Source organism: Saimiri boliviensis, chromosome 13 (genome assembly GCF_048565385.1).
Source record: "Saimiri boliviensis isolate mSaiBol1 chromosome 13, mSaiBol1.pri, whole genome shotgun sequence".
Classification (NCBI taxonomy): Eukaryota; Metazoa; Chordata; class Mammalia; order Primates; family Cebidae; genus Saimiri; species Saimiri boliviensis.
The window spans coordinates 53,017,100-53,039,470 of NC_133461.1; the positions used below are offsets into that span (position 1 = coordinate 53,017,100).

At 41.5% G+C, this 22,371-nt stretch overlaps 1 protein-coding gene across 3 annotated transcripts in view; it reads right to left on the minus strand.

Moving 5' to 3' along the window:
• Nucleotides 1–14,345: 14,345 nt before the first annotated feature.
• The window catches only part of HRH4 (histamine receptor H4), a 42,583-nt gene continuing 34,557 nt past the window's right edge, over nt 14,346–22,371 (minus strand). For all 3 annotated transcript variants that reach the window (XM_074383673.1, XM_074383672.1, XM_003924774.3), the window contains one exon: nt 14,346–19,389. In XM_074383673.1, coding sequence (XP_074239774.1) covers nt 18,577–19,389 — 813 coding nt within the window. In that variant the 3' untranslated portion in view covers nt 14,346–18,576. The remainder of the gene's footprint in view (nt 19,390–22,371) is intronic.

The window sequence follows — 22,371 nt, forward strand, 5'->3', positions numbered from 1 at the left end:
TTCATAAATTATTTCTAAGTGATTGCCATGTGACCCCAAAAAACTAGTACTTCTAGACACTCCACTGTTGGTCAATAAGCACTGACTTAATATTAAAATCATCTAGTGAGGGGAATATTGGCCTAGTTTCAACCTGTGTGCTCACAGCAAGAGGACGATGTTGTAGAAAGTCTGATAAGATGAACGCACCGCAGAGGAGATGGGGTGCTAGCCCGGGGAACTGGGGCCCAGGAGGAGAGAGAGACAGGAATGGCTCACATTTGTCTGCAGAATACATTTCCCGTTTGTTTCATGGCACACTAACCACCGTGCAGCTGTGATTTGCGGGTCTATTCAGTCCTTGGCTGCTTTACATTTTGATTCTCAAGCACTGAGGATTCTGCTTTCTTGGAATTTAAAAACCCTGTTCATAGAATGTGTTCATTTTCAAGTAGATAAAAGATCTTCCTACGGATCAACCAAGAGCATTTCATCTTTTCTTTCTCCGATACCCATCCCAAGGCATACAGCACAATTCAAGACACAGACATCATCGTCGTAGAGCAGAACATAAGCAGATGGCTTTCCAGTTCTGGCTATCTAAATACTGTGTCATCTGTGTTACATAACTGTCACAGAACGCACACTGCTCTGATTGTGCAGCACAGATCATGACAGATTGCTCCGTTTTTTGACATCATTTTCTTCAGTGTTTGCTCTGTTCTGAGCTCAGGGAAACTAATTATGTCCAGGTGGGGTCCAGGTGCAGATATGTGTGCTAACTCCAGAGGGCCTGCTTACACATAAAATGGTTTTGCTGGAGTGATCTAGCTTTGAAAACTTGCTCTCTTGGCCCTTTTTAATAAGTGTTCATTTTTCTCTATATATTCCCCCATCCCCATGCTGACTAATGAGTAACTGAAGTTCTCAGGGAATGGGACCAGCTCTGAGAAGGAGACTCAGACTCCATTGCAGACGGTGGGCTGCCATTCCTCAGAGTCTCTCAGAAAACCTGTCTTTAGCACACATGGTCTCGTTCCCTAAATTATCATTCTCATGCATGATGCTGAGAGGATTTAGCTTCACTTCAAGTTTAGAATGGAAAATCATACTTGTTAAGAAGATGTATTTCCTGTTATGAAAAGGAACTGGATGGCTGGATGGTGGCTATGGTTTCACAACAGTGTGAATGTACTGAGTGCCACTGAATTGTACACTTAAAAATTACTAAGATGGTACATTTTGGTATGCCTATTTTACCACAGGGAAAAAGGAACTGGTACTGTTTCCAACTTCCAAGAGGTGGGATCCACAGAAATTAGAGCAATATGCCACCTTCAAATGAGTAGTATTTACAGAATTCTTCCATTGGTTATTGCAGAGACTTACACCTTACATTGGCATAGAATTGCTTTATAGTTTGAAAATCACTTTTAACACCCTATTGTATTTTACCCTCTCTGTGTATATAAGTAGGTTTATCACTATATAACAAATAAGGATTGTTGCATTATCTTTGCTACCTAAGAAATGACTCCAAGACCTAGCAGCTTACGTGTAATACTCATTTTGGCTGGGTGTGGTGGCTCACACCTGTAATCTCAGCACTTTGGGAGGCCGAGGCAGGCAGATCTTTAGATCAGAAGTTCAAGACCAGCTTGGCCAATACGGTGAGACCCTGTCTCTACTAAAAATACAAAAATTAGCCAGGCATGGTGGTGCACACTTATAATTCCAGCTACTTGGGAGGCTGAACTACGAAAATCACGTGAGCCTAAAAGGTGAAGATTGCAGTGATCTGAGATCATGCCACTGCACTCCAGCCTGGGCAACAGAGCGAGACCCGGTCTCAAAAAAAAAAAAAAAACTTATTTATTTTACTCCACCATCTGCGATTATGTTCAGGGCTTGGCAAAAATGGCCACTTCTGCTTCATGAAGCATCATTTGAGGTGACCCAATGAGACTAGAGGATCCACTTTCAAGAATGGTTCCCTCACATGCCTGGCAAATTGGTGCCAGCTTTCAGCTGGGATCTCAATAAGGGATTTGAGCCAGGGGTCTCAGTTCTTCTCCACATGGGCCCCTCCAAACAGGGCTTTCTACAGCACAATGGCTAGGCTCCAGAAGTGGGTGTTTCAAAAGATAGGAAGAGGTAGCTCCTCGTCTTTTAAGACTTGGGTGGAGGATCCAGCACATCTTCCCTTGCTCTTCATCAAAGCAGCTGCAGGGCCTACCAATCTCCCAGGGAAGGAGACGTGGACACAATCTCTTGAAAGAAAGATTGTCACCCAATTTGTCTCCTCCTGCCTGAAGGATGTCAACACCTGGAGTAGTTGGCCATGGTTACTCAGAGATGTGACCCTTGGTTTTCTCCGTGACGTTTCTGGATTGGTGTGATTATAAATGATTTTATTCCCATGAAGTCTGTTGATAATCATGCTTAAACCACTTTCCCTCCTTTAAGTTAGAGTACAAGAGTGAGTTCTTAAGAATAATTTTTTTCTACTACAGAGTGTTTTGAAACACATCTCTTCCAGGTCTGAGATCTAGGTGTATACGTGAAATCCTTAGTTTAGTTTCTGCCAATGATTTAAACACTATTTTTATCATAATATTTATCACCACCAAATGTATACAAATGCAAAATCATGTGTCCTAAATCTTAGTTTTAATATCATAAATATTATCTTTATCAGATTATCTCAAGTAAGAAGTGAATTCATTTGATGTTACCTAAAAATCTTAAAAGATTATAAATGTCCTGTTACAGTTGTGTTTTTATGATATCAAGCTCCTACTTTAGAGTGAAGCTCTTATAGGTGAAATAACAATTTTGCTTCAAATAATTTTACCTTGCAGCTAAATTTGCTGGGAATAAACCATTCCATCAAGTGAGAGATACAGGCCTATGAGTGCTGCATGTTGACAAATACAGTTGTTAAAACATGGAGACCAAGGAGAACATTCTCTACAATGAAGCAGTTGAGGTGGGGGTCACCACCTTAACCAAAGGAACAGTCTCCACACCCACATCACCAATGGTATAACAACCTGATGTTAAATGCCTCCCAGCATGGCACAGTAGGAAGTAGATGGTAACAACTGTGAAATAATCTTGCCCAAAATGGCTTGACTCTAATTGACCCTTAATGTCGTTCAGTAATTCTTTCTCAGCTAGTTCCTCAACTGAACCACGGATCCACAGAAAATGAGTTGAGCGATGACTTAGTCAATTATCCTAAGAATGGAACATAACTAGTACCATTCTACATGCATGGGGTAGAAGTTAATTCAGGACGTAAAATGGGTGCCTTTGGAAAATACACCTCAATTTTCTTATGGGTCCCTGGTTGCAAAGGGTCAAGTTCAATGAGGAAATAATCAGACAAATGCAGAACTTGACATATTCTACAAAACAACTCACCTACTTTCTCCAAAGAGAAAATATCATTGGGGGAAAAAACAGTGATTATTAATTAAAGGAGTCTAAAGATTTCTGTCACAGTCGATGATTGTTTTTGCCTCTTTTTGACCTTCATCTAAAGGATTCATACAGTCTGTGCTCTTGTATCAAGCTTCTTTCACTCAACATGTCTGAGATTCAAGATGCAACATCTCTTTCCTTTTGCTGCTGTGTACCATTCCTTTGTACACATACGCCACAATTTGGTTATCTAATTTATTGTTGATGGATCTCTGTGACACTTCCTGCTGCTGTAAACATTCTTGCATGGGTCTTTGATGGCCTGTGCAACTCTTGTGTGTAGACTAAGAAGAGGAGTTGCTGGTTCATAGAGTCAGTATCTGTTGAAGGGTTTTAAATACTGCCAATTATTTTCCTAAGCGGTTCAACCAATTTGCACTTTCAGCCAAAGAATCCGGGAGATTTAGTTGTTTCATATCCTTGCTCCTTCTAGGGGATGGGGAAGAGGTCATATTGACAGGGAAAGAGCTTGAGGCAACCTTCAGGGGCGATGAAAATATTCCATATGTCAACCTGCTCGATGGTCACATAGCAGTCAAAATTTTTACATAAGTATGTAAAAATTCATTGAGGTACAGGTTTAAGGTTATACACTTGTATGTAGGTTCTATCTACCTCAATGAGAGATGAGAGAGCAAGAGATTAAAAAGACAACGACCAAACGTAATGGGTGAAACTTGACTAGCTCCTGGTTCAAACTAAAAACACTTATCAAAGACAGTTTTGAATCACTTGGAGAAGTTTTAATGCAGCCTGAATATTAGATGTTGTTAGGAAATTCTTTTTCATTATCTTAGGTGTGATTGTATTGGGTTACTTAGGAGAATGTTCATATTAGGAAATGCATGCTGGGGTATTTAATTAGGGGCAAATTGTCATGCTGTCTGTAACTCACTTTCTAATGTTTCAGCAAGTGTGTGTGTGTGTGTGTGTATGTGTGTGTATACACATAGAGATAAAAATAAAACAAATATGGAAAAAATGTTAACCATCGTTGAATCTAGGCGGTGGATATGAAGTTGTTTATTATTCTTTTCAACTTTTCTGCGTATTTAAAACTTTCCAAAACAAAGACAAGATGTGTTTGGGGGAAGGTATAGAGAGTTGAAGTGACCAGCTTAAAATGACAAGGTAACTAAGGAGAAGACCCTAAAATAAAAATCTAGCCATCTCGACCCTCTCTGTGCCATCCTGTACATTGCTGCTTCCTGGTGTTAAAGACTGATTGTTAAATTTGAATATGCTTTTTAAAATGTACTTCCTTCTACAAAGTGCTTCCAACAGTCTAACAGGAAAGCACAAAGACACCCCTAGATTTCTCTTATAAATAAACTTGCATTCTGCCTGCAAATCAAACCTCCCCCTGCCCCCATCTCTCGCCTGTTACATAGCTACTTTCAAAATCACTCCACAATCATTTGACCCATGTCCATATTCCCTTTTTCTAATGCAAAAGCTAAATTGAAAGCTAAGCGGCCCTGGCAGCCCACAAAGCCCCATGATTTCTGCCCCGAGCGGGAGGGGACCCGGTGAACGCCGCGCCTCTGTTTCAGGTTCACTGCCCAGCTGCCGCGCTCAGCGGAGCTTCTCAGGTGGCTGGGCCACTTTGAAGGTTTACTTTCAATTAAAAAAAATAAAATAAAATAAGAAAAGCCCAATCAGAAGCTGTCAGGGATGCAGGTGAGATTTATTCTGGGTGGTCAAAGGGGAGCGTGTCCAGCAGTAAAGGCCTGAAGGTAGGCAGGAAGGAAATTCAAGCTGGAGAGAGAAATTCCTCCTGGCAAGGTCAGCCAGCGCTGGGCTAGTCCTTCTGGGTAAGGCTGCCCGATTCCTATTCTGGACTTGCTCAAAAGGGAGCGCAGGAGTCGGCTTGCAGACGCTTGGAGGGTGGGTTTGGGGAGGGAGACTGTCCAGGGGGAGCCTTGAAAGCAGAGCTTATTAATCAGATGAAAACAGGCCTGAGGGATCCAAACATGACTGATTTTCAAATTGCTTCCTGATTCAAAAGCTGGTGTTGCCCACCTCAAAATGTGATGAGAGGTGAAGAGGCCAGGTCCCTGGGCAGTTCTGCACGCATCGAGCTTCCATTGAAGTCGGCCTGTGTGCAGAAACGGAGCAGCTGTGCAGAGCAGAGCTGGAGTGGGGGGCTGTGGTTTTATCACCTTTCATTTCCTGTCTCAGTTCTGACATGGCTCTAGACGTTTCACATGCAAGTGTGAAAACTAACGTGTGCTTTGCAGAAGGGATCATTCCAAGTGCTCCACTAACCCTGATCAACACCCTAGTAACTTCTAGAACCAATCAGTCAAGCTATACGCATGGGTTTTAAAATATTCTCAGCCCCTCTTCCCTGTTTACACCCATAAAATAAACATTCTTCCCTGTTTATTTATCCGGGTGTAAACAGCGCAATCCCGGAAGTAATTGGAATATGGAAACTCAAGTGGGTTCTATGCCCTCTCCGTTTACTCTGGACGTGGTAATTATCCATGTTATACTGGCTCGTTTCTTACCGTGGGTAATAAGGGTTACCACTGAAGCTGTTAGTTATGCTAATAGACATTACCCAAATATCCCAGACCTCATTAGATATTTAAAATACATATGTGTTTTTATAGTTATATATACATTGTAAATACCTACATTTATTTTATTTTTATATATAGTTTAAATACCTCATTTGGTATTTAAAATACATATATATGCATTTAAATATGTATTTAAATAAATATATAAGTATATATAAAAGATATGTTTAAATAAAATATATTTAAATTACAGATATATATTTAAACATATGGGTATTTAAATAAATACATATATGTATATATAAAATATATAGGTATTTAAATATATATATTTAAAATATAGATAGATGTATTTAAATATATGTATCTAAAATACATATATGTATACACATATAGACAGAGATTTAATTTTTTAAAAACAAAGTTACAACGAACTAAGCCCATTTTGTCTGATTTCCAGATGTGGACCTTCTTGTACCTGTCCTGTTATTTTTGACAGTTCCCAAAGAGAAGGCCTTGCACACATCCATAAACCAGTCTGTCAAGGGAAGTCATCCGGAAGCAGCCACCATCTTCCAAGTCGTGGCTCTGATTCTCCCTTGTCTTTGTCCACCACGTGGCCTCCTGGGTGGGGAAGCCCCGGCGCTGCCAGTGCCCATCTGGAGAAACCAGTGGTGACGCAGGCCTCCAGATGACATGTTTCTTTGATGGGAGCTCAGCATTCCAAATGGGTTGTCGAAATGCTGGGTTCCTTGCCTCATGGACAAAAATGATTTCCTATCTGGCTCTGTGTCACCTTGTGACATCCGGTCACTAAGTCAGCTCTGTTTTGCCAAGAGAATCACGAAGTGTCTTTTGAAAGGTTTTATCAACTTCTGCATTTGTAAAATAATTTTATAACCTCTGGTCATTATTCTTCTGTTGAGAGGAGTTCAAACATAAGCCAAGAAGATAATTAAACTGTCCATTGCTTTCTTTTTCTTCCTCTTTCTTCCCAGTTTTTTTTCCCCACTTTTCTTCCCAGATTTTCTTCCTGAAAATAAATTTCTTCCTCTTTCTCAAGTTACAGAACAAAATCTCATAAGATTTTTAATGTACAAAACACATATTCATAGAGATGGAATGAAGGTATTAACTGTATTAACACTATCTGGGACTCTCCCTGGTCAGTCACAACTTCTAATAAATCTAAAAAGCCAAGTCAGGCATGGTGGTGCATGCCTGTAATCCCAGCACTTTGGGAGGCCACGGTGGGTGGATCACCTAAGGTCTGAAATTTGAGACTAGCCCATCCAACATGGCGAAACCCCGTATTCACTAAAAATACAAATATTAGTTGGGCGTGGTAGCACCTGCCTGTAATCCCAGCTACTCCAGAGGGAGGCGGAGGCAGGAGAATCACTTGAACCTGAAAGGTGGAGGTTGCAGTGAGCCAAGATGGCATCGCTGCACTCCAGCCTGGATGACAGAGTGACACTCTGTCTAAAAAAAGAGAAACAGGTTTATGTTGTGAATTACAAATAACGCCTACAATATGAAATAGATCAATCCTGAAAATTTGACCTTAGAGCAATTTTCACCAAAATGTAATTATTTCCCTATTAGCATCTATTATATTATCAAAGACAGAGTTTCATAAAAGCAAAAATTTGAGTGTAAGAGATGCCCCAATTTAAATAATATAGAATATGTGGAGTAAGATAAAGATGTTCTTGGGAAGGAGTACCATATATCTTTATGTGAAGGAATAGTACAAATGTAAGAGGTTAGTAGATGTTTTGATACAACTTATAGAAAGAGTAAAGGTCACCCCAAGATGTATGCACTGCCTCGGTGCCCAGGAAGGAAGTCGCCACATGGCTAAAGACAAACATTTAAAATGTGTAATTAGAGGCCAGGCGCAGTGGCTCACTCCTGTAATCCCAACACTTTGGGAGGCCAGGGCGGGAGGATCACTTGAGCTCAGGAGTTGGAAGCCCGCCTGGGCAACATGGTGAAGCCCTGTCTCTACAAAAACACAAATTAGTCAGATGAGGTGGCGTGAGCCTGTAGCTTCAGCTACTCGGGAGGTTGAGATGGGAGAATCGCTTGAGCACAGGAGGGCGAGGCTGCAGTGAGCTGAGATTGTGCCACTGCACTCCAGCCTGGGTGACAGAGAGAGGCCCTGTCTCAAAATAAACAAAATGTGTAATTAGAGTCATGGAACATGGTGTAATTTGAAATTAGAAACTATTTTTGTTATACCCTGATCATATAATTACGAAAGAAGCTCTGTTGCTTCTTTTGGGATTGGGCATTAACTAGAACTGAGCTGCAATACCAACTTTAGCCAGTAGATGGTGCATTCTTAAGGGAAGAAAAGACTGGAAGTGGAAAATTCTGCTTTTATGAAGACATTTGAAGATAGAGAGCTTGAATTTATCGGATACTTTTGGACATGTGGTTTCTACTAAGAAATAGACGGCTACTTTCAGAGATCACTGGGAACTGGGGATGTAAGAGTAGATACAAGAGAAAAGCCAACAGAAGAATTGTTTAGGGAAGTTGGGCATAGGTTTGTGAATGGGTAAGATAAGAAATACTTTTTTTCAGTGGATTTTGGGGAAGATTTTGTTAAGATTTTGGAGGTCCTGGAGTGTGGCGATTTTTAAAAAGCCAAAAGCTTTTAGGTGGGGCGCGATGGCTCACTCCTTTAATCCCAGCACTTTGGGAGGCCAATGTGGGGTGGATCACCTGAGTTCAGGAATTCGAGACCAGCCTGGCCAATGTGGCACAACCCTGTCTCTACTAAAAATACAAAAATTACCCGGGCGTGGCGGCAGATGCCTGTAATCCTAGCTACTCGGGAGGCTAAGTCAGGAGAATCGCTTGAACCCGGGAGGCAGAGGTTGCAGTGAGCTGAGATTGTGCCACTGCACTCTAGTCAGGGCGACAGAGAGAGACTTGGTCTCAAAGAAAAAAAAAAAAGGCCAGTAGCTTTTAATATTGTTAGGAAAGATTCACGAATGACACTAATGACATAGGTAGAGAAAAACTTTCCTACTTACCTTATCGTCTCAGGGGATTTTAAGGTATTCCTGAGTAATGTCTTGGGACAGTGGGGTGTGTCGGGAGGGTGTGTGTAATGTGGATGGGAGGGAGGTGGATGGGGGTTGGTCGTGTGTTGTGTGGAGTGGATATTGGGTGGATATGTGTGTACTGGTGTGAGCCTGTGTCTGGGTGGGCGAGCAGAGTGCATCACGGGTGGAGAGGGCAGGTGTGGGTGTGGATGTATCGCAGTGTGTGTGCACAGGGATGTCCTCATGTGAGCCCCTGGGGAGAAGGGGAGCTTCTAGCAGGGGAGAAGGAGAAGTCATTGTTTTATCTTATTTACAGAGCGTTTATGTAGCCTTAACCGATTTTCTGCGTTTAATTTAATATAAGATACTGAGAAGTGAGGGGGCTGTGATCAGACTGCCTTATATTGTAACACAAAAACAACTCCACCGGTGTACTCAGTGGCTGCCCGGACAGAGCTAGAACAGAGAAAACTATGTGGAGCTACTGCCATCTAGTGGACAACATAGAGACTGCTGATGTGGATGAGGGAAAGACCTTTAGGATGGAATTTTGTTGATCCAGATTTGCTTTTTTGTTTTTGTTTTGTTTGTTTGGGCTTCGTTTGATATTTTTTGTTTCTTGTATTTCTTTTTCGAGACAGAGTTCCTCTCTGTGGTCCAGGCTAAAGTGCAGCGGAGCGATCTCGGCTCACTGCAGCCTCGACCTCTTGGGCTCAAGTGATCCTCCCACTTCAGCCTCCTGAGTAGCTGGGACTACAGGTGCCCGCTACCACGCATGGCTAATTTTTGTATTTTTTGTAGAGACAGGGTTTCACCATGTTGCCCAGGCTGGTCTCCAACTCGTGACCTCAGATGATCCTTGGCTTTCCAAAGGCTGGGATTACAGGCATGAGCCACCGCACCCAGGCGGTTTTTGATTTGATTTGATTCGGTTTTTTGCTCGGTCCAGTTACCAGTCACCTCCTTCTACAAGCTCTGTCTTATTAACCCCTGTGTGAGAATGGTGTGAACAGAGCCTCCTGAGAGTGGAGAGACAGCGTGGGATGAAGCGTCAGCGCCTGGACGGAGTTTCAGATACCTGAATTCAAGTTCTAGCTTCAGCACCCGCTGATCGAGGCAAGTCATCTACTCTCTTCATTCATTCGTTTCTAAGGAATGAGGCCATTAATCCTGTGCTGCCAAAGTAAGCACCGTACCTAAATTTCTGCATTGTCATTATCCGTGCAAATCCTTTTTCAGCCTTCTTCAGTCAAAGCCTTGTCTATACAATGTCCAGGACATCAGGTACACGGCCTTGCCATAGGACAGCATTGCCTGAAATGATATAGGGCCAAGCACGGCCGTTCTGCAGGGGGGACAGCTGTAAGAGCACTGCCCTCTCTTGCGTCCCTACAAATATTACTATAAATGAAACAATTAATCAAGTTATGTCACTTCATTGTGGCACACATTCATGCTCAAGTTCCTGTTGACTCCATGCCAGGTGATCTCTAACTCCTTAAAAGCAAGGGCTCTGCCTACTCGTCCCCCAATACCCACTCTGTGCTATGAACCTGGGTAGGGGCTATTGTCTCGAAGCAGCAGGCATTTTCCTCAGTCTCGAGAATGGACTAGAAGAATATGGCTTTCAGAATTTCAGATCATCAATGTGATGCTAGATGGAAAAAAAAAAAAAAAAAAAGAATTGTACTCACAGCAACTTGATTCCAGAAATGAGAGGCCAGGAAACACATCATGCAACCACCCACCTAACTGGGCCATGACCCAGATGCCCTACACAGGGGGCAAGGAAACAGGAAGGACACAGTAATAATTTTAAAAACATTGGTTTACAGTTATCTAAGAAGAAACTGATAAGTGTCTTCCCATGGAGGAAAAAGCATATCTTGTTGTTACATCTTTGTCTTGCCTATTTGAAATTTTCAGTAAGTTTAAACATCAGAAAAATGTTTCCAGAATTACCCTAAACTTTTTCTGCAGGATGTTTTCTTTTATGGTCAACTGTGACCTTTAGTAAGAGAGCAGAGAACTGGCGGTATGGAAATTTGAAACGAGAGATAAAGCCGACTCCTTCTGCTAATCCTTTCACAGAGCTACAAATCTTGAACCAAACAGGCTGGTTCTCTTTAAAGTCCTCTCTCTTCTCCTTTTATTCCCTCGCAGAAGTAGAAGCATGTGAAGAAGTGACTATGAGCATAAGCAAGGAGAAATGCAGTTTTTTTAAAGGCACTATTTCATACTTAATACAAAGTACATAACCAGTCCTTAGGTTGCAGTATATGATTTAACGTGGTGAAGAGGCTGAATGAGGTAATTCAGAGAGAGACGCTCGTAGCTAAGAGCAGCTTGTTCTTCCCTGCGATGCTCATCCTCCTCCATCCTCTCAGTACAATTTTACTCTCTTGGGTGCCTCTCTATTGTTATGTTGCATAGTTTATGATATTTCAAAATCAATTATCTTTACCGCTAAATCATTTCTCAATAAATGTTCCTATTGAGAAGTAGCCATGGCCTTAAAACAAGTCTGTTCTCTTGCATAATAATGTTCAATCCACTCTCCCCTCTAGAGACTGGTTCAGAGACATGCACAAGATACCAGCAGGGCATTCCATTGATTTTTTTCAAGCACTTTTTTTTTCCTCACTGTTAATAGGAGAGACCCTGTTTCTATTTGATTAAAAGGAACACAGGCATCCACCATTCCAGCCCTGTGCAGAAGCCAGCATGAGAAATTAAGTTGTTGGAGTCTCTGGCTTTGGCCATTCCTGGGGTCAGCTCCCACCACTGTCTTCATGTACTTTGGTCATAAAAGCCAATTAGCTCGCTTTTGCCCAGGTGGTTCAAATTGTGTTTCTGTCATTTGTAACCAAAGGAATCCTAATGGATGGACCCCGCAGAACATAAAATTTCCAACTTTCTGTTGGAATGTTTGTGCTTTCCAGGGTACACACTAAAGGAATGTCGTGAATCACTTCCTTTTTACTTGCAGAGTAGGGGTTGCAGTCTAGATGTCAAAAGGGAAGAGACAGGCAAATTGTTTTCTTTTTTCTTTTTTTTTTTTTTTTTTTGAGACAGAGTCTTGCTCTGTCTCCAGGCGCCGAGCTGGGAGTGCAGTGGCACGATCTTGGCTCGCTGCAACCTCCACCTCCCGGGCTCAGTAATTCTCCTCCCTCAGCCTCCTGAGTAGCTGGGGCTACAGAGCGAATTATTTTCTTGAGGGAATGTGGGCCCAATATTACTGAATCTTCCAATTTTTTTCAGGCAGAAAAAAAAGCTAAAATCCCAATTTTAAGGAGAAATTTGTCAATTTATAATTCATGACAACAAATTCAAGTCATTGTATTGACCAGATACGTCCATGACCCACTCTCTGGGAACCTCTGTTACGAAGTGTAGAGCTGAGCTGAGTTCCTCATTCCTCCCTCACCTCCGTCACCAACACAAAAACATGTTAGACACGTAGTAAACACTGCTGTCGAGAACAGAGGAAACTTCCCTGGAACAAGGGTGCTGGGTTTGGCAGCCAAGTCACTCAGCGCACCTACCTAATGGAACCTGATTTGAACTTGTGCCTTAAGAAAACTACAAATTACTGGCCGGGTGTGGTGGCTCACACTCATAATCCCAGCACTTTGGGAGGCCAAGGCGGGCGGATCACTTGAGGCCAGGAGTTCAAGACCAGACTGGCCAACATAGGGAAACCCTGTCTCTACTAAAAATACAAAAGTTAGCCAGGCACTGTGGCACATGCCTGTAGTCCCAGCTACTTGGGAGGGTGAGGCAGGAGAACTGCTTGAATCTGAGAGGCGGAAGCTGCAGTGAGCTGAGATTGTGCCACTACACTCCAGCCTGAGTGACAGAGTGAAACTCTGTCTCAAAAAAAAAAAAAGAAAAGAAAAGAAAGAAAGAAAAAGAAAACTACAAATTACAATATGTTATGGAGTAGCAGGCTGCTTATGGTAGAGTTGAAACTGAAGGTGTGAAATCCCTAAAGGCCAAAGTTCTACTTTATTATGCTTAAACACAAGATGCTTTTGCCAGTTATTTCTCTGTTGTCTATAAGCTTCAGCCCCACTGTTGTAGACACCACACCATAGGCTGGAGCCAGGAGTCACATCTTATTTCTCAGTCTCTCTCGTCAGCTGGCTTTCAGTTAGCTTCCACCAATGGAAAACACTGGCAAGAAATAGGAAGACAGGAAGTACTGAGAAGAAACAGCACTTCCCGAGTGAGCTGGCTTCCCTTCAGCGGCAGTGCACAGAAAGCCTCCTACCTCAGTGCACCCCGTCCGAGGCACCAGCAGCAGCCGCCATGACTGTCCCCTCAACCCGACGTGGCAGTCTGAGCACTAGCTGGCCCCACCCATTGGGATGCCCAAGCCCCTAACCACAAAGCATCATGAATCAATCAGAAATCCAAGCATCAGTCCTCCAGAGACTTCTCCAAGATCCTAGATTTTGCTGACATCATTTTCCCTTTATATTCTCCATATTCTCTCAGTTCTTAAAGATGTTAGCTGTTTTCTCAAAGTATTAATCTCTGGGTTAACCAATTCCCTGGATCAAATTCCTTCTGCTTAAAATAATTAACATGGTTTCTCTTTGCTTCATTCAACTTTGACTGATGGCAATTATTACAATAAAAATTTACTTTGTATTCTAGAATTTCTTTTTCTGAAATCATAATGTGAAAAAGAGTTTCTTCAAATACAAAGATCTTTACTACAGGAAAATTTTTACCAAAAAGCCACAAAAATAGCTCTGTAAAATCCCTATTAGAGCCAAATGCAGTGGCTCATGCCTGTAATACCAGCCCTTTGGGAGGCTGAGGTGGGTGAATCACCTGAGGTCAGGAGTTCAAGACCAGCCTGGCCAACATGGTGAAACTCCCTCTCTACTAAAATACCAAAATTAGATGGATGTGGTGGCAGATGCCTGTAATCCCAACTACTAGGGAGGCTGAGACAGCAGAATTTCTTGAACCCAGGAGGCAGAGGCTGCAGTGAGCCAAGATTGTACCACTGCACTCCAATCTGGGCAATAGAGTGAGACTCCATCTAAAAAAAAAAAAAGAGAAAAAAATCGCTCTTAGGATACTTCAGCTACTCATGTTGAAAGCTTCATGACTCATAAAAACACCTGAGCAGTGGAGAACGGTGGCTCACATCTGTAATCCCACATCTGTAATCAGAGGCTGAGGTGGGTGGATTGCCTCAGGTCAGGAATTCATGGCCAGCCTGACCAACATTGCAAAACCCCATCTCTACTAAAAATATAAAAATTAGCAGGGCATGGTGGTGGGCACCTGTAATCCCAGCTACTCGGGAGGCTGAGGCAGGAGAATTGCTTGAACCCAGGAGACAGAGATTGCAGTGAGCCGAGATTGCACCATTGCACTGCAGCCTAGGCGACAGAGCAAGACTCTGTCTTGAAACACCACAACAACAAAAAAAACCACTTGACCTGCAGTGTCATTCCTAATCAGCATTTATATCCCAAAGCCCTCTTCACTCTTCAGGAGTCCATTTCTATACATACCAATGGAAGCCAATACTTAGGAGCCAATATTCTTAGGACTATTCTGCCAATTATGCCAGTGGATTTGGATCTGGATTTAAGATGAGCAAATAAATATTTAAAAATCAGATTTTATAAGCCAGCCACGTTTAGGGGAGAGGGCAGTGATTACTCATTCTAAAACAGAAGACCTCATTTTATGAAACCATTTGCCTGAAGATATCTTTAGAAATTTACATGTACAAATATATGTTTCCAAAAAATGAGATCACATTATGGTTTTTTTTTTTTCTTTAGAAACATCTATGCTGATATGGTTTGAATTTGTGTCCCCACCTAAATCTCAAGTTGTAATCCCCCATGTTGGAGTTGAGGCCTGGTGGCGACTGGATCATGGGGGCAGATTTCCCCATTGCTGGTCTCATGATAGTGAGTTCTCAACAGACCTGGTTGTTTAAAAGTGTGTAGCACCTTCCCCTTCTCTCTCTTCCTTCTGCTCTGGCCATATAAGACATGCCTGCTTTGTCTTCACCTTCTGCCATGATTGTAAGCTTTCTGAGGCCTCGCAGACATGTTTACTGTACAATCTGATGACCTGTAAGACAATTAAACCTCTTTTCTTTATAAATTACCCAGTCTTAGGTAGTTCCTTATAGCAATGCTAGAACAAACTAATACATTCACTGAACTAATCATTATGGCTACACCTTATATACAGGAATTGTTGTAATAATGTCTTTTCTTCTTACAATAAGTAGACATTGCTTTTATTATAATGGAAAACATATTTTAAAGTTCCTCTAGTGCAAATTTTAAATACTGGAATTTTAAAGCTGGGATTCACCTTCCATTTGAATGAAAATGCCTCAAGTATGCTATGCCTTTTCAGTAAGCATCTACTGAGCATCTATGGCGTGCCTGGTAGTGTACTAAAAGAACCCCAAAGTAAAATTCCTGTTCCTGGAGAATCTAAACCTTACTGGCATGGTTCATAGGCATTTTTACAATAAGTAGCCAATACATGATAGACCCTCAGTAAACACTTGTTTAATGAATACACACATGTACCATCATAGGATTTATTCTTCAAACTCTCGTTTCATAGATTAGCTTCACTCAGTTCATTTATCACACACATATCATATTCCATCACTTCTAAGACACATATTGTCCACTTCTGAACTCTAAAATCAGAATGAAGCTTATCATCAATGTGATTTTTTTAAAGCATTCTATCAGACAATTTGCAGCATTTTCTCTTTTATAATGCTTGGCTGTTTCCCCACCCAAATCTCATCCTGAATTGTAACTCCCACAATTCCCATGTGTTGTGGGAGGAACCCTGTAGGAGGTGACTGAATTATAGCAGTGGGTCTTTTCTGCACTGTTCTTGTGATAGTGAATGAGTCTCACAAGATCTGATGCTTTTAAAAACAAAGTTCCCCTGCACAAGCTCTCTCTCTTTGCCTGTCGCCACCCATGTAAGAAGTAACTGGCTCCTCCTTGCCTTCCACTATGTTCGTGAGACCTCCCCAGCCCTATATAACTGTAAATCCATTAAATCTCTCTTTCTTCCCAGCCTCGGGTATGTCTTTATCAGCATCATGAAAATGGACTAATACAGTAAATAAAATGACAATATGTCTTTTCTTGACAGCATCTTAGATTGAATGAAATGTAATACATATTGTATTTTATATATACTGTAGAAAATACATTTAAAAAAAAAAAAACCCTAGGGTTCAATTGGGAAAAGTTTTCATAGGACTACTCCATTCCATGAACATTCAAGCCCCCAGTGATCATATGAAATCCACAACTACTAATTTATATAAATGTTAAAATCAACAGCAGACAAGCAGCAAGTTTATAAAAATGTGTGCACTTGAGAGAGTTTATGTCTCAAAATTTTCAAATTACTATTGAATGTTAAACACGTATTTCTCATATTGAACTTTGATGTAAGGCATAAGAGTATATAAAAGTTATGTACATTTCTAAGCACTCATGTACTTACAAGACTTTCGTATTTTAGTGTTTGAAGTTAATCAAAAGCTTAAAGTTTCTAAGAAACATAAAAATGACTAAATTGTGTAAGAACTACAAAGTTATAAAAGAAACACCAATAAAATCTTACAGGAAAGATGAAATTAACTATGAGAAAAAAATGAAATTTTGTGACAAGGACAGACAGAGAACACTTCAAGAAAGAGAGCAATTTAAAAACTTTTAGTGGGGCATGGTGGCAAGTGCCTGTGGTCCCAGCTACTCTGGAGGCTGAAGTAGGAGGACTGCTGGAGCCAGCAGTCAAGGCTACAGTGAGCTGAGAGCACACCACTGCACTCCTGCATGGGCAGCAGAGCAAGACCCCGTCTCAAAAGAAAATTTTTAAAAAGGACAAAACATCACCCAACGATGTGAATGTGATTTTATCAGTAAAATATAACCTATACTAACCAAATAATAAAGGAATAACTCAACAATGCAATGTAAAATATTGAGCAAATGCATTAAAGACATTACATAAATACAACAATATTTTAAAATAATAATTGACATCCAGGCAATAATTATTATGGTGGCTCATGCCTATAATCCCAACACTTTGGGAGGCCAAGGTGGGAGGACTGTTTCATCCCAGGAGTTTGAGAACAGCCTGGGCAACATGACGAGATCCTGTCTTATCAAAATAAAAAAATTCCAGCCTGGCCAACACGGCAAAGCCCCATCTCTACTAAAAATATAAAAATTAGCCAGGCATGGTAGCATGCACCTGTAATCCCAGCTACTCAGGTGGCTGAGGCACAAGAACTGCTTGAACCTGGGAGGCAGAGGTTGTGGTGAGCCCTGATCATGCTACTACACTCCAGCCTGGGTAACAGAGCAAGAATCTGTTTAAAAACATTTTTTTAATGTTTCTTAAAAAAATAATTATTGACATCCAACCTGGGCAACACAGTGAGACTTCATCACTACAAAAATAATTTTTTAATTATCCAGGTGTGGTGGTGAGTACCTGTAGTCCTAGATACTTGGGAGGCTGAGGCAGGAGAATTGCTTGAGCCAAGGAGTTCAAGGCCACAGTGAGCTATGATTGCATTACTACACGCCAGCCTGGGAGACAAAGCAAGACACTCTCTTCAATAGACATTTTTTAAAATAATTATTATTGGCATCTACTAGTTCAGTGACTGTACACCAGGTCTGTCTAGTTTAATCATGTAGTCCCTTCACCATCTGTTAGCCTTCCTCTTCCATATTTTCTAACAAAAAGAGGCTGATGTGGAAGCTGGAAGAACAGAACAGGAAGAAAAGGGACAAGCCATACTTTCAACCACTGGTGACCATTGTCTATCTCTTGCTTTCTGATCCTGTGACTACCAGCACCTCCAAAATAACTTTACTGAGGACCTTTGAGAGTGGCAGTCATCAGCTCTTTCCTCTCCCACACTATGCTTTCTCCCTTCCTGGGATAGGGAATACAAAATTTGGAAGCCCACAGGAGCTCACCTGGGCACATTCCTGTTCCCTGCTCTTGCCAGCTCAAACCCCACCTTGCCCACCCACTGACCAGAAGAGAGTGGGGCAGTCCCAGCCAGGAGGCTCTTTTTCCTAGTGCATGCTTTAGGGAATGATTTTCAAACTGAATAAGTTTCTATTACTACAAAATAAAAAAGAGAAATTCACCTAAGACTATTATACATGGAACATAGAAAACAAAAACTGGATTTTGGGTTTTTGTTGTTGTTGTTGTTTTTGTAATCAACATGATATTAACATCTAAAAGATAAGGAAGAGGTAATGACTAAGAATGACGTATTACTATTATGGCCCCAAGTTTACAAAAATATTATCGATTCATTATACTGCTATTATTCACTGGAGTAATTTTCCATTGACTTCAAAGTACAGATTTGTTGGTAGAATGGAAAGGGTAAGATAAAGGCTAGATCCAATTCCTTTAGGTGAGATTGAGACTAAAATTTACAGAAGTGAGAAAACTGTCTTTTAAGAAGATAATGACTGATGTGGTGATGGTGGAAGTTGCTTTTTTATACAAAATATTTTCAAGAAAGCCTTTTGAAAGCGCTTGTGACACAATGGATACAAAAGAGGATTGAGAAAGGAATTGAACCACTGAAGCCAAAATGCGATTTTGTACCAAACTGATTTAGGACCTGTTGCTGAGGAGTAAAATGAAAGAACAATTGTGAACAGAGAGTGCGGAGCCCAGCAAACAGCAAAAACCCCTAAGAGAATGGCCAGTGACTTGGCTAATCCCCTGGCTCTAAGCAGGTCAACATGTTCCCTTTGGTGAAGAGCTACAGAATCTGATTGGGAGAAGGAACCCATTTTGGAAGCAATTCTATTTTTATTCATCTTGGTTCTTAAGGAAAACATGAGACTGCTCTTTCTCCTCGGTCTCTCTGAATGAAGGGATGCAGACACTTCTGTCACTGCAGGAAGAGATGTCCTTGAAGATAGTCTACCTCTGAATGAGTGTCCACAGGTGTTGGAAGAGACAGTGGTCAGTCCAGGATGGCTTTGGCACCTACTGAGATGATCACGCTTCCACAGGCTCCAATAAATACTCACGTAGAAATAAGCGACTAAGGTGACTGGGATCAGGAATTCCAAGAATGATGTGATGGCAAGGATGTACCATTTTGAAAAAAATCCAGGTTCACATTCATTATCTTTGTTCTTCCAAGACTCTGAAACTAGAATCACTGGCCCATTCACTAAGAAGGCCAGCACCCAAACAGCCACCATCAGAGTGACAATCTTCGAGATCCCAGTGTGTTGAGTTCTATAAGACACCTAGAAGAGACCAAACAAATTATTTTCAATAAAATAAATGCATATTGAATGTATAAAGTATCTCATAGGCCCTTAGAAATTTTGGGGATGTGCAAAGGATGGAGACATTAACTAACATGGGTATCATAATGTGGACCAGGGCAGACAGTTCGACTTCAGTGGAGCCTGGGCCAAGATGCAAACTTTCTTAATGGTTTTCAGGGGAGAAGACAGTAACCTTCAAGGTTAAATCTCTGATACTATAGAAAATATCAAGGCCAATGTCTAAAATAAGAAAGCAGTTTTTCCTAATTGACACTAATCTGAATGTCAAACAACTGAAGTTGGGCACACCTTCCCACAGTATTGCTCAATCTGCAAGCTGAAGCATTTTGATGAAATAGAGTAGTTGATATCAGAATGCATCACACATAGTGAGGGTAGCTGTTCTTTGATGATGTTTCATGAAACAAAGCAATATATCTTGGGAAACAGAGATACACATATGTAAGGAGAAATGCTGTTTCTCTGAATCACAGTGCCAAACGCATTTCTCACTGTAGTCACAGTCAAAAAAGTTTGAAAGTCATTGCCTAATCTGATTCCAATATTCCAAAAGAATCTACTCTGCGGTTTTTGCTCAGACTTCAAGGTGGAATCAAAAAGAGAAAGGATTCTTATCACTCCCAAGATTAATCACAGACAAAAATACTTTTATTTTATTTTATTTAGATGGAGTTTCATACTTGTCGCCCAGGCTGGAGTGCGATGGCATGATCTCGGCTCACTGCAACCTCTACCTCCCAGGTTCAAGCAATTCTCCTGCCTCAGCCTCCTGAATAGCTGCGATTACAGGTGCCTGCCTCCACACCTGGCTAATTGTTATACTTTTAGTAAAGACGATGTTTCACCATCTTGGCCAGGCTCGTCTCAAACTCCTAACCTCAGGTGATCTGCCCACCTCAGCCTCCCAGAATGCTGGGATTACAGGTGTAAGCCACCACACCCGGCCCAAAAAAGATTTTTAAACCTGCTGCAGATAAATACCACATTGCTGTTAAGCATTACCAAGTCGCTTCCTGATGTCTGTTTGTTTGTGACAAAGTCTTGTCCTGTTGCCCAGGCTGCAGTGCAGTGGCACAATCACAGCTCACTGCAGCTGTGCCTAGGCTGCCTAGGATCAAGTCATCCTCCTGCTTCAGCCTCCCAAGTGGCTAGGACCACAGATGAACACCACTACACCTGGCTACATTTTTGATGCTGTTGTTATTTACAGAGACAGTGTCTCATTAGGTTGCTCATGCTGGTCTCAAACTCCTGGATTCAAGTGATCCTTGTGTCTCAGCCTCTCAAAATGCTGTGATTATAAACTTGAGCTCACCCAGCCCACCCACGCCCCTTCTTTGTGCAAGCCTTTCCATCTGACAAATATAGTGTCAAAGCCGTGATGACCATCCACTTTGAGAGACACGACTGTGACTAGTGCCACTGTCTTTTTTAAGAATGAAGAATATTCTAACTCCATTTGGTCACAAGGACAGGCTTCTATAAAGGATAATGAGATTCTGTGAGTGAGGACTGCCCTCTGATCACAGGATCCAAAATCCTTATGTCAATCCTTATAAAATCTATAAGAATGTCTTCTAAATCTAAAGACACCTAAGACCAATCACTATATGAGCGATAAGGAATTCTTTAAGGCGACCTGGAACAGACAACCTCTCTGAACCTTATTTAAATCAGTAAGGTTTCAAAAAAATGAATCAGTAAGGTTCCAAGGTTCCTTTCAGCTCACATGTTCCATGTTTCTCTGATTTCCTCACTCCAGGAAAAAAAAACTGATCTACCCATGTAATTGGAACATGCCCCCTTTTTTCTATTTCTTGTGTCATATTTTTTCTGTGAGTGTTTGAGTCTCATTCTGCAGTGGTTTTAAAGGGGTGCAACATTGCCCAGCATGCTTTCTTTGTTGGATTATACAGGCTGAGAAGACCTCTATTGGCTGGAGGTAAAAGAAAGCTAGTTAATAATTTAACAATAAAAACACTACGTTTTTTTTTTTTTAACTGTAGGGAGGTGGGTTGGTTGTGTTTTTCTGAGGCTAAGTTAAAATGCCTATGGTGCTGACCACAAGCTCTCATATGTGATACACTTTTTTTTTTTGGCCTGCTGCTTCCTGTGCCACTAATTAATACATCTCTTGCACTAAATCTAATGATTATGAAGATGGTAACAATACCCAGATGGTCCTAAAGCTGCGTTTAGTTTTCTAATTGCTCTGCTCAGCCTTGGTAATGATACAACACAATATGTTGGAAAATGATCTCTCTTCCATTATGCATAAGGTCAGTTGAAATAATGGACAGCCAAGGAGCTGTGAAGAGGATGCTGATCTCTGCATCTCCAGGGAGGATGTTCGAAAGACAGACAGCTCAGGCATTGGTTGAATCCGGACTCAGGCTGCATGGAGTGGTGTCCCTGAAATCCCGCAGTGGCCTAGTTCTTGCCCACTATGGAATATGTCTGTTATTCAGGACACTGTCTCTTACTCTACTTTTTGCCCCACCCCAATAAAATGTCCACGCCTTCTGTCAATCAGGGTTTTCTTTCGAGAGGCTGAGCAGCCTACTAGAACTTGTTGGTGATAATGAGATGGATTTCAGGACCATTCTAAATGCCTGTTGTGGCTTAAATTGTGTCCCACAAAAAGGTATGGTGATGTCCTCAACCCCTCAGTACCTGCAAATGTGGCCTTATTTGGAAATATGGTGTTTGCAGATGTAATCAAGATGAGCTCATACTGAATTAGGGGTCACCCTATCCAATATGTCCTTATAAGAAGAGAAAACAGAAAAACAGACACAGACCCAGGGAGAGAACACCACGTTACAACAGAGGTAAAGACTGGAGGAATGCATCTACAAGCCAAGGAATGCCAGGGGTTGCTGGCAACACCAGAAGCTAAAGGACAGGCACAGAACAAGGTGTCCCGGAGCCTTCCGA